Source organism: Photinus pyralis, unplaced genomic scaffold (assembly GCF_008802855.1).
Source record: "Photinus pyralis isolate 1611_PpyrPB1 unplaced genomic scaffold, Ppyr1.3 Ppyr1.4_LG4, whole genome shotgun sequence".
Taxonomy (NCBI): domain Eukaryota; kingdom Metazoa; phylum Arthropoda; class Insecta; order Coleoptera; family Lampyridae; genus Photinus; species Photinus pyralis.
The window spans coordinates 45,429,960-45,442,658 of NW_022170511.1; the positions used below are offsets into that span (position 1 = coordinate 45,429,960).

Below are 12,699 nucleotides of genomic sequence, written 5' to 3' on the forward strand. Positions count from 1 at the left end.
TAATAATAATAATAATAATAATAATGTTTATTTCCACCAAAAAAAAAAACAGAAAAGGGAAAAAAAAATACATACAAAAATAGAAATAAGCAAAAGGTGGAAAAAGGACCACATTCAGTGAGTAAGCACTGCTCTTCCATGTGGCCTAAACACGTAGCAAGCGTAAACACCTAACACATATATATATATATATTATGTACATGACACGAAAATATGCAAATGCAAATGCACGACCCCTCACATGCACTTAAGTTCCTAATACATACATAGTACCAATATAACAATTTTAAAAAAAGTAATAGACAGAATAGGAGTTTTTGCAAATTCCTTACATCATGATTGAGATGCGAAACTGCAGCAATTCACTTTTTAATTTTTTCTTAAACATATTTAAATTCAAGCTCGTTAAATTGGGCGATAATGAGTTTACGACGTTACTCGTCGGTTACTATACGGTTACTATAAGATGGCAGTAATATATACCTACTACACCTACTTACAATAGGTAAGCCAGGTAAGCTAAATTATCCTCAATTATGCTTGCAGGTTATGTGTATTATTTACTTACCCCATTATATGACTTTACCCCTTACAATTGACAATTCTACCCAAATTCAAATTTTCGCGCGCTTGCGGTTGCGCAGTATTGAAGGAGTCAAATGTGCAACCATCTGCAAGTGGGTCTACTGTTGTCATTTGATCTACTGTGATATTGCGCCAGATTTACGCGTACGCTAAAGCCTAGGGGGCCAACCCACGATTGACACAATTTCTTTGCCTCGAATGGAATTGCTTTTTTTGTCCATCTTGTTAAAACCAAGTAAGACCTGTTGCCATTTTATATGTTGGATTTCACAGTTATAATTAAGTAGTTTTGATGTTAAAGCCAGTTTGACATGGAGCAATAAAAATTGTAATTGCGTGTTGCAACTTACAAGAAAAATTGCGAAAGGCAGGCGCAATTCAAAGCCAACTGAGCTTGCATGCAATTTGTACATATAACAATGAATTACATTGTTGTCAATAAAGTTGACACCTTCACATGCCGCAAATTAATTGTACCCAATATACCTGAAACTTCTGAATCAGTAAAAAAGTTGCACTTGATCAAACACATTGCTTAACCCGGGGGTACCTAAAATTTATAAGATTAGTTTGAGCCACAAATCCACACTGATAAACTAAACCCAGAGAACCCCTATCCGAAGCCTACTTAATATAAAGCTTCCAATTTGACACTGTATGAGAAGGGCCATGTAAAAAGACTAAAGTAAAACAGTGAAAAATCAAGTTAGGTACTTGCAAAAACAAAATTCTAACTGTTTTCGAATCACAACTCAAAATTTGCAATGGCCGAGGTAGTAATACGTTTGGTGATGCCAGCAAGGCAAAAATTGCATCATGCAACAAAGAAACTTATGGAATCCGACATTGTGAAAGAACTGCTTGAAAAGTGGAACGAACTTACATCTTTCATTAATTTTGACGATAACATGCTTGATGCCGTCAATAGTAAACACTATGAACTTTTTTTTTGTAATAATCGTAGCTCTATGCATTTACCATCAGTTGATATTCCAAGTGACACTATAAACGTCCTAGATTTCTTGGAGGTTGCTAGTCTCAGTTTCAAGATTAGTGAAATGCAAAATTTAATGGGACATCAAGTCCATCAATCTTCAAAACTTTACAGAAAAATGTGGAACCCCTTAGCACTATTTGGCGATAAAGTAAAACCCTACCATCCGTGTATACCAGGTGTTCAAAGTTATATGACGTATAATTTACTCTGTAACTCTTTGGTAAATAATTTCTACGTCGAGAAACAGCACCAAGAATTGAAGCAACTTTTAAAATGCCGTTACGTCTTATACTCCCTTGACAATCGGAAACATATGACGACCACCTATGTCAATTCAACAGAAATGAGGAATCTCACTAGGGAAATAGTTCGAGAGTTACTAGCAACACAAACTAAAATTTTGAAAAGCAATTTTGGAGCAGGCAGAAGATACTTGCATTGTGACGTTTTGTGTGCCCAACCTAATGATATAAATGATAGGAAAGGCCTCATGGAAATTAACCAAAAAGTATTTGAAAAAGTGGAAAAAGAACTAAAATGTGTTAAACTGTTGGATAAAATTGGCCCTTCATCGTCTGAACATTTGAACGATCAAACCACAAACCAGAAATCAATTGAGTCATCTAAGTATGTGCCACTGATGTTAATGCACACTCCCCACCTGCACTAAATTTATGTAATGAAACTCCCTGCTACTTTAAAAATACATATTCCTTCCCACTTTACCAAATCAAGATACTTTATGGAACATTCACTTGGAAAAGATCTTGGAAACCCCTAACGTAAGACAGACGAAAAAATACAAATACTGTACTGAGAAAATTTAGGAATGAGCCAAATTACACACCTAAACCCTGCAAATGAGTAAACGGTTTAATAAAAAAAGCTTTCTATTAGCCCAATTTAAACGGTTTAACAAACGAACGTTTTCGCTTCATCTTCTTACGTGTCAGTTCCAGCTGTTGCAGTTGCGCTTGAATTTCGTTGAAGATTTCGGATTGTTCCTCTTCCGGAATAGTTTTCCTGCAAACATAAATTAGAAATTCCTAAAAACAAAGAACATAACTCACATGTAATTTTTCATCAAATCGTATTTCAACCACGGTGTCGCCACTTTCTCAGCCCTCTCTCTGTCGCGAGGCGAAACTTCGAACTCCTCCACACCTTTTAAATTTTGTCGTTCCCATCTCTCTAGCCAAGGCTTCGGTTTTAAAACGACTTTAAGAGGGTTGACGGGTACAGGTGAACCTTCGGGAAGTATTTCAACCTCCATGTTTATGTCGAATGTACTATACTCCGGCAACGCATCCCTGAGGTACATCAGCTCGTCGTCCAATCGTTTCTCTAGGCGGAGAACTTCAATTTTTTGCAAGGCGGGATCGTACATTTCGTACAGTACTTCGACACCCTAGAATTGATTAGTTACAAGCTTTCATTTCTGAAGTGGCATACTTGGTGATCTATGACGTTTCGTAAAATAAATTTCGCTCGCAAACCGCAACCTTCTCGTTTGATGCAGATACCCACAAATCGGTTTGTCTTTCCTAACGAGTGTGGGTCCGAAGAGGTCACTGCCAAAATTGAACCTATAAATGTGCCCATAAGAGGTGCACGATAACACACGGGGACTTACCAACATAAAACTCGGGAATATCGATGTGCGCTCTCCTGGCGAGCATATCTAATCTTTCTAGTTTCTCTCGGATGGGATTACGAAATTCGACCGTCGGGTCTGGTAGAAATTCCACGTACACCTTGCGGAATTCCGATAGACTTTTGTTCGCGTCCACGGGGGATGGATTGTTTGCCTGTGAGGCAAAACGTTGGAGCACTACAACACAAAAGTAGTAATGGAAAGTACAGGGGTACGTTGAAACTTACTTCTAACGTAAAGATTGGGGAGTTTGACATTTTTTAATGTAGAAACAATCATTTTTGAGTTTGTGTTTTATTCTTTTATTTTTATTCTAAACATAACCTTACTTCCCTTGAGCCCTTCATTCAAACTTCAAAGCTCAACGGCTACGCTACGCTAGCCACATTGCAACAGTGGCGTAACATGAAACAACTGATGCCTTAGCTGCTGTCAGAAACCCTTTAGTAACTAAAGTAACCGAGATATATATATATATATATACTTAATATTTACTATTCTGATCTTATTGCCCTCACTACAAGACATACGTGGTGATTAACGTGTAATGGATTTATGCTATTAACCATACAAAGTGTAGAATTGGTTTATATCGAAATATATCCTCCCTTAATTAATTTACAGCAATAGTAAAATTCTGCCTTTATTCATTTTTTTTTATTGTGGGAAATCGGAGAAGTTACTTATAAATTAGAATTTTTCAAGCTACAAGAAACCGATTTAAAACTTTGTTGTAAATTAATTAGAGGAGAAAATATTTCGATATACAGAAATTACCAGTGAAATCCCTATGATGCGTAGACCTTTTCTACACCATGTATGCTTATCCTAAGCAAATTCATGCAACTTGCATTATTATTGCCAGTTGCATAATCGAAACTCCGAAGAAATTTTTGGACTAGCTCTCTTGGAGAGAGAGCTCTGTAATACCATTCAAGAGCGTTTTATTTTTTCTCCTTTCACGGTAATGTTGCGTGTTGCGTTGAAAACACCCATTTTCTATTTTGCACTTTATATAAATGCTAATCTCGTATTTGCAATACTGTTCACTGTATTTTACTCGCCTCCCGTAATGATTTTCTACGCCTATGGTTCTAATTGCTGTTGCCACGCCTGTGTTTAAATGCCGGCCGGTAAAAGCGTGGTCTGTGCTGCCAGGTGTCTGCAACTGTCAAAAAAGTGACGCATTTATCTGAATGACAATGTAATGATATTTAAATAAACAAATACTATTAGAATGAGGTGAAATGTAAATGCCTAAACGCAATACAAAACACCATCGCAAAAATGTTACCTTACCAAATTGTGATTTTCATGCTGGCATTTTATGGGGTTCGTGCATTGCCCGATGAGGGTAAATGGGACTACAATTTAACAATGGTATGTACATATGCACTTTTCCAAATTAGATAACATGGCACTACTATAATTCCAGGAGGGAAATCACATGATTGTGTCGAAAAGTCTATACAACGCTTCTCAAATTTTTGTCAAAGGTAACTAATATTTATAATCTAATAACATTTATTGCATAACTTTTCTGTAGTTAATTGCGAAAGTACACAAGATACACCTATAAACATAACAATCGGGTGGATAGTAATTCAGTCGCCTTGCTGGGATTATTCCGACGCTATTACGTTAGGAAGGGATGTAAGTCTTAATTCTGGACCGTCAGATAGTGACAGATTCTCGATGAGGATTGAAGAGTACATGCTTCACTTACGTACACTAAACTGATTAATTAATATTACCTGGCTTTGGGTAACCAGTCTTTAATGTTGCAGGTGGCATTTGCAATCCCAAAAAGTGGTGCAAATTGATAAAGTACCTGTTTGGGTTGAAAAATTTTGTTTATTTCTTTGTACACGCCTTTGAAACTGAATGCTGGCATTGTGTTTATTGTGATACAATTTATATGACTAAAGTGTGGGCTTAATTGAAGGTTTGAGCTTGAAATGTGTAGGATATTACACTTCTTACACAAGCCATTTGACATATGCTTATGAATTATTATCAGTTAGTATTCAGTAATACCTCTATGCATTTTCTTTGGATAGCAAAAATATGCCTCACTGTAAGAGAATGCTTCCAGTAATTTGCCATTATCTGTTTTGTAATTTGGTATATTATTCAAAAATATAAAAAATAGTGGTCCTAACACGGATTCTTGTGGTACTTCTATTTTTGTAATTATTGATGTATGATATATCATGATTAAAGGTCACTTTTGGGTTCTTCTCGAAATAAACTGTGAATGTTTTTGAATAATAGCCTTAGTTTTTTTTGGTGAAGTAGGATGTAAAAGGTACACAGTTGAATGCCATGGAAATGTCAATTAGGGTAGCATTTAAGTACTTATTATCCTCAAACTCAGATATGATTTTCGCACTAGGACAGTCCATATTGCCCCTAATAAAAAAGTTTATTTTGCACAAAATACTTTGCAAAGGCAAAGATATTGCATATTTAAACATCAGGTGTTCATGGAAAATGCGCTAAAGTTAGTCGTGAGTTAAGGCGAGAATTAAAATTTCAAATTTTGCCAACACTTTAGTGGACTGTAGCTATCTGAAGCCAGGCAAAAATATAGGCGACACAGCACATTTCATTTCTTATAATCGCCACTATGTGCGGCACTCTTCACGTATGAAAATGAGTCACTATCCGATGATCTATTCATCAGATATGTAAATGACCGAGAAAAACCGTTTTAGTTGTTAGAATCGTCCGATAAAACCATAAACGACACTACATATCATCGTGCAAGGGATCGCACTTATACATGCGACGATCATATTATTCTGGACGAGGCGAAGTTACAGAAGAATCAGCAGTCCTTAGAGAAGGCGCATCCGATCTATATCGTACCGAAGGATGGCATTTACGTACTAATATTTCGCGTCACGGGCAGCAGTCCGTCGTTTAATTTGGGCGTTCACGTGGAGATGAAGAACGATTACGGTTATCTATCGGCGGCGGATTGGCCTTTGCTTCCGTTCTACGGTGTAATGTGCATTTTATACGTAATATTCGGCTTGATATGGTTGATCGTTTCGTTTATGCAATGGCGCGATTTATTACGGGTACAGTTTTGGATTGGTGGCGTCATTCTGCTTGGGATGTTGGAGAAGGCGACATTCTACGCGGAGTTTCAAAGTATTAATAATAGCGGCGTCCGTGTTCAAGGGGCGATGATCTTCGCCGAGTGGGTCTCGTGCGCGAAGCGTACCTTGGCGAGAATGCTAGTGATTATCGTTAGTTTAGGATTCGGGATTGTAAAACCGAGATTGGGCGCCGCTTTGCATCGCGTTATCGGCGTCGGGCTTTTATATTTTCTACTGGCGGCCTGCGAAGCGTACTTGAGAATAACGAAACCGAAGAATAATCAAACGAAAGATTTGTTGGTGGCTTCCGTTCCTTTAGCAGTTTTAGATTCCGCAATCTGCTGGTGGATTTTTAATGCCCTCGTTAATACGACGAGGACTTTGAGACTGAGGCGAAACGAAGTTAAGCTATCGCTTTATAGACATTTTACAAATGCGTTAATATTTTGTGTCGTGGCTTCTGTTATTTTTATGCTTTACGCAATTAAAGTGCATCGCGTCGTAACTTGCTTATTAGTCTGGAAAGATTTGTGGTTAGAAGAAGCCTATTGGCACATTTTGTTTTCGGCCGTTTTACTTGTAATAATGATACTTTGGCGTCCGACAAACAATAATCAAAGGTACGCTTTCGTGCCATTATTGGAAACGGGCGATGATGAAGAAGAGGAACAGTTGGTTAATGACGCTTACGGCGTTAAAATACGAATAAACCATCAGCGTCCTAACTCGCCCAAAACCCACAGTATTGAAGACGACATCAAGTGGTTAGAGGAGAATATAACCAGTGACCCCACCTTACCCGTTCTTGATTCGGATGAGGAAGTTGTTAATACCAGATTTGAGGTGTCAAAAATGCAATAGTTGCAATGGTATATCAAGTTTAAGTGTGATCGTGATTTACTTAATATCCTTCAGATTTTGTTAAAAAAAAGACATTTTAATTAGTACCTATCGCTTCATTTTGTAAAAATTCAAAATAGTTTTCTCTTATGTAAAAATAAATAATAAAATTACATTTACCGTATTTTACCTTGTACTGATCTGAAGGTACTCAGTGGCAACATTGGATATATTCCGCCGGTACCGGAAAAAAGGCCCCTGGAAAATAAACCCTGAATAAAAACCCATGGAAACCCCCCCCCCCCCGGAAAAAACCCACGGAAAGAAAGACCCCCTGGTAAAAAACCGATAGAAAGACCAGAGGGAAAAAAAGGAAATATTGCGCGAGAGCTAAAGTTGCATATTGTTTACTGAAACAGGAATATCAAACAGAACTCGGTTGAGGTATTCTCGAGGATATTCTATTAACAAATTTTCACAATTTTTACAAAATACATAATTGCATATTATCCTAAACTACCATTAACCCTAATTAAACCTAATATTATGACTTATAGCTTCTAAGAAGTTTACCATTACCACATCTCTTTGTCCGGCGTGTATTCTTCGCCGACATTTTTTAGTCTGCAGCAGTACATATTTTGCTTTTTTTCTTTTTGGGATTAATTGACCTAAATGTTGTTGGTGTAATTTTAAATGAATTTAAAGTATGTTTTCGCAAACGTGATTAAGATCACAATCATTTGTTAATATTTAACAGATGAATAACGTTGGTTTGAGCCTATGTCATTTGGTAAACATCAAAAATCGACCAATCATATACCATATAATCATTGATTAACTAACACTCTTTGTGAAACCAGGTATAAGTCACTGAACAACGCTTTTTGCAAGCTAATACAGAACAGAAGTACTAGTTCGCACTTTTAGAAATTTTACGAAGGGCCGGTTCCACAATGCAAGTATATAACGGGCGATCAAAAATGAGTTGCTGTCGAGTCGCCTTTGGAAGTTCAAGTGAAGTACGATTTCCAATGTAAACAAAAATTCCAAAGATGACTCGACAGCAACTCATTTTTGATCGCATTGTACTAGGTATAAGCTATTTCAAGTATAAAATCTAAAAATTCAATCCAATTTTCAGATTTTGTACTTGGAATAACTTATACTATAGGTATACAATATACTTGCATTGTACAATCGCCCTAAGATGTATACCTACCTATTGTGGAGATTTAAAAAAGGGGGTTTTCATTGCAGGGGTTTTTTTCCGGGGAGTTTTCTTTCCGTGGGTTTTTATTCCGGGGATTTTTATTCCGGTTTTTTTTTCACGGGTTTTTTTTCCTAGACTCATATTCCGCTGTTAAGTTTATATTATGATATAAGTTAAAAACAAGTTTTGGGGAATAATGGCTCCGGTAAGCAGGTACTAAGATTCTGAGAAAGGGTGAAATACACAGGATGTGACTAATCTTTGGTGCCATAAAGAGCAAGGTGGAAAATTACATGGCCTTATAAGGCAAATTCAATGTTATGATACAATATGTGAAAATTGGTGAATATGTTTCTGCTGTTTAATATGCTGGACTCGCACGCGGGTCGTATCAGATATTAAGATCTTATCCATATTTTAAAATCCATTGTCGAATTCTTTGTCAAATTTGATGCGTAGGTAATAACATTAATGCGAAAATGGAATTTAATAATAAATTTGGTATCAAAATCTATTTTTTGACGCACTGTATATTTTTTCATTAGTGCAAAAAATGCGCAAAATACCTGATTTTGAATTTGTTCCATTTTTAGTTGCACACTGTATATTGTCAACGTATTCGTTGATCCGTCAGCAAAACACTGCCGGTGAATGCGCCCGTATTGGTGTAAATGACATGTAAACAATGTGGTAGAGGAGACACACCCGAAGGGGGTATTAAAAAAACAAAAATGTCGCTTTAAAAAGTTAAACGCAAATTTTCTTTATAATTTAAAACTTAAAATGGAAATCAACATTGAAACTGCTGTACGTATTTGTCCCGTTTCGTATTGCAATAAGGATTTGTTGTGCGTACAACCGGATGTATGTAACAACAGCATCAAACTCGGCAATCTCCAATCAATTTCTGTGCAACATGCATTACCAATCGATTGCACTCAGAATACGTTATATATAACAACGGTAACACCATTAATGAATTACTTCTTTGAGGGCTGTGATGTATCAATAGTAACGTTCGGCCAATCGAGCACCGGAAAATCGTACACCCTCTTAGGGCCAACGTTAAATTGTGCCCTGAGTGAAAAGGAACACGGAATTATACCTCGTTTTTTGCGTCAAATGTTCGCAAATATTAATCAAGACACTGATAAATGTTTCCTCATACAAATAGCGTGGACACAAATTTGCGGTGAAAACGTGTACGACTTGTTAGGTTCGGGCAGTGCCGAATGTCATAACATAAGTGATGCGTTTGATTTATTAAAAGTGGGAATGGCAAATATTGCAACGTACGCTCACACCCTTTTCACTGTCACATTGGAGCAGCAGTTCTGTGTAGACGGGTGCGTTCAGCATAAAGTGTCCACTGCAAGCTTCGTTGATTTGTCTAGTTCCGAGAAAGTTGCCGTAATGGATAGTAACGGCCTTACCCAGTATTTACCGACGGACTCGGGTCTACTTACCCTGTACAAATGTGTATGGATACTTTCCGAACTTAACAACACAATTTATAACCAGAACTTGGTGCCGTACAATCAATCTGCACTGACAATGTTGCTCAAAGATTCGTTTGGGGGTCGTGCAAAAACTCTTCTCATTTGCTGCATTTCACCACTAGTCAACGATTTTATGGAGACATTATCTTCACTGCAGTTTGTGCAGAGGGCGCAGCTTATTAAAAACTTTGTCACCATTAACTCCTACGTGTCGTACGAAACGTACGAAAATTCGGACATATTCGGTCTACAATTTGCGACTAATCAATTGTTTAAGTTAGTGTCTAACGCGGAGTCACTTTTTAAAAGTTTGCTCGGGACAGGCGTGATACCCAAAGCCCAAATGGAACAAATCTCTGAGTGGTTAACGCTCAAACAAGAATGTCAAGATTGCATAAGTGAATCATCCGAGCCGCATCGTTCGTTGGACATCATCGAGGAAGAAATTGAGGATCGATCCAAAAGTGAAAGTGAAAGCGAGTCGGATGTGCCCAATCTGATCGACCTGATGAATAACTTTCGTGTGAAAACAGACGGTTTAGTGTCGTCGATTAACCGAATAAATGCCAATGAAAGCAATACCAAAGAGATAAGCAAAAGCGGTCGTTATAACGAGTATCATTCGAAGGGTGCACGTGGACGAAGGGGAAGCATTCACTCGGTTGATGAACTTTCGCCGACGCTATTCAAGTGTGATAATGTACAGAATCAAGCTCCAATTACGTTCAGTACCAAGAAGGATAGAGTTATGAAACAAATTTGCGCAGACATCGAGGGTTACGAGAAGCAAATTGAGGAGTTGGTGCAAACGGTCGAGGTTAAAGAGAAATTGGTGCAGCAACTGATCAAGAACAAGCAGACGAAGGTAAACGTTAGGCGGAAGTTTAAGCAGAAATGTCTCAAGCTGCAAAACGACCAAAACGTCGCGCAATCCAAGTTGAAACAAGCGAAATCTGTCAACAACCACCTGCTCGAATCGAAATTGGACTTGGAAATATCGGAGTTGTCGAAGAAAATTAATAAAAGCGAGTTCATTCGAAGCATCGCCGAGGATGATTCCGCAACGATTTCCGAATTGGAAAGTAGTTTAAATGACACAAAAAAGCAGCTGGAAAAGTTAAGAAAGTGTTTGCATCGAAAAGAGAAGTCCAAGTTGGAGCTCGAGCACAACCTGAGGGAAAGTAAGAAAACTTCGAGCCAAGACACAATTAAGTCCGACGTTGTGAAGAAGCTCACCGAAAGCGCAAGCGTAGATCTATACAACATAAAGCACGAAATCAAAGAACTGAGAAAAACACGCGACCGTCTCCTGGAGCAACGCTACAAAATTGACACAAAAGCTCACAGCAAGAAACTTCTCAACGATACCGAAGAAACCCAATTAGTGCAGTACGAGGAGGCAATTGAGGCGATCGATTTGGCAATCGAGTACAAGAATCAGAAGATTTGCGGGTTCACAGAAGGGGCCAAGACGAGCATCGACGAAAATGTGTGCAAATTATTAAAGCAGCAACTCCTGAAGCTGAGCAATGAAGAGATTTTGGTCCTTCTGCAGAAGTACTATCGGAAAATAGTGGATTTGAGGGGGAGCACCAAGAAATTAGAGCAGCAATTAATTCAGGCGGAGAACCAGAACGAGACGTTTCAGAATCAAGTGCAAAACTTGAGCTTGGTCCTGCAGAGGGTACGATCGGAAGCCGAACGACGTGTGTTATCGCTCGAACAGCAACACGACCATAAGATGCAATTGATAATGCATCATTTATCGCAGGAAGGTGGCGAGGACGAACGGTTCATCTCTCGTGTCTTGGAAAGGTCCAAGCAGACTGCTTTGGCTCTTCAAGTCGCCCAGGGGCGTAACAAACAGATCGATAAAGGTAGTCTCATAGCGAGATTTACCAGGTACGCACGACACGAGACCGTTCCGCAACAGCTGCAAGTCGCTTTGGTACCCTCGCAGGCCAAAGTGACGAGACAACGGAACAAATTAATAATACAACAGAATGGCAAGTGAAAGATCATCGAGAGAAAAGTCTGAGTCGCGCTTATAATTTGAGTAGCTTTATTTAAGATTAGTGGACTGTGATTGCATGCTCTAAATTTGGAAAAATTCCTCTATTTAATAGATAGATCGATGTATTATATGTGAGTAAATAAAGATTTAGTCGAGAATCGCACCAGTTGCCTTGTGTTCTTCTTTACCTTGGGCATTAAAGAAATCTTTAAATTAATTAATTGTCAAGCCAAAAAATTAATGTACCAGTTGGTTCAAAATTTTGCAACCACTAGTGTGCAGTTCTCCTTTTGGAACTGAAAATTCTTCCTTTGGCGTCGCGGCTTTCTTCAGATCTCTCAATTAAAATTTGCAATTGATTTTTTTACTGTTATTTTATTCACTTCAAACAATATAAGAAACAGAAAATAAAATAAATGTTTTAACCGCAGGTTACGCTACAGCTACAGCATTCTATAATTGTAAATAGAATGTGTAACGCATTATTTATGCTTAATTGTTATTTCGTTTACTAATTTATGTTTTGTTTCAGAAGTTGGGCAATCAACAACGGCAGTTTGAAGGGTAAGTGTTTTTTTTCTGTAATGTGGTAGAAATGTTATTTTATTTCCTACGTTTATGTTTGGTAAACTCCCAGAAGTGTGAGTAACTAATAGTTTGTTAAAATAAACGCAATGGGTATAGTTACAAACTAAACAATACAAATTACGCAACACAAATCTACATGTTATTATTACAAATCCTTTTCTTCTTCTGGTCCATTGATGAAACTTCTCCAGTCGATGATTTC

The 12,699-nt window shown here is 37.8% G+C and overlaps 3 protein-coding genes across 3 annotated transcripts; 2 read left to right on the plus strand and 1 right to left on the minus strand.

Moving 5' to 3' along the window:
• Positions 1-2,454: 2,454 nt before the first annotated feature.
• LOC116168434 (39S ribosomal protein L19, mitochondrial-like) lies at positions 2,455-3,619 on the minus strand. The gene is made up of 5 exons (XM_031484265.1): positions 3,464-3,619; positions 3,216-3,413; positions 3,035-3,168; positions 2,653-2,990; positions 2,455-2,605 (listed from the first exon to the last, which is right to left on the minus strand). The coding sequence occupies exons 1-5, from the start codon at positions 3,513-3,515 to the stop codon at positions 2,476-2,478; spliced, it is 852 nt and encodes a 283-aa protein (XP_031340125.1). The 5' UTR covers positions 3,516-3,619; the 3' UTR covers positions 2,455-2,475.
• Positions 3,620-4,391: 772 nt separating this feature from the next.
• On the plus strand, positions 4,392-7,367 carry LOC116168428 (transmembrane protein 87A-like). The gene is made up of 4 exons (XM_031484251.1): positions 4,392-4,616; positions 4,672-4,732; positions 4,783-4,889; positions 5,954-7,367. The coding sequence occupies exons 1-4, from the start codon at positions 4,524-4,526 to the stop codon at positions 7,202-7,204; spliced, it is 1,512 nt and encodes a 503-aa protein (XP_031340111.1). The 5' UTR covers positions 4,392-4,523; the 3' UTR covers positions 7,205-7,367.
• A 1,729-nt stretch (positions 7,368-9,096) lies between these two features.
• Positions 9,097-12,072, plus strand: LOC116168418 (kinesin-like protein costa). Its single transcript, XM_031484233.1, has one exon. It carries the CDS (start codon positions 9,180-9,182, stop codon positions 11,907-11,909), a length of 2,730 nt encoding a protein of 909 aa, XP_031340093.1. The 5' UTR covers positions 9,097-9,179; the 3' UTR covers positions 11,910-12,072.
• Positions 12,073-12,699: the final 627 nt, after the last annotated feature.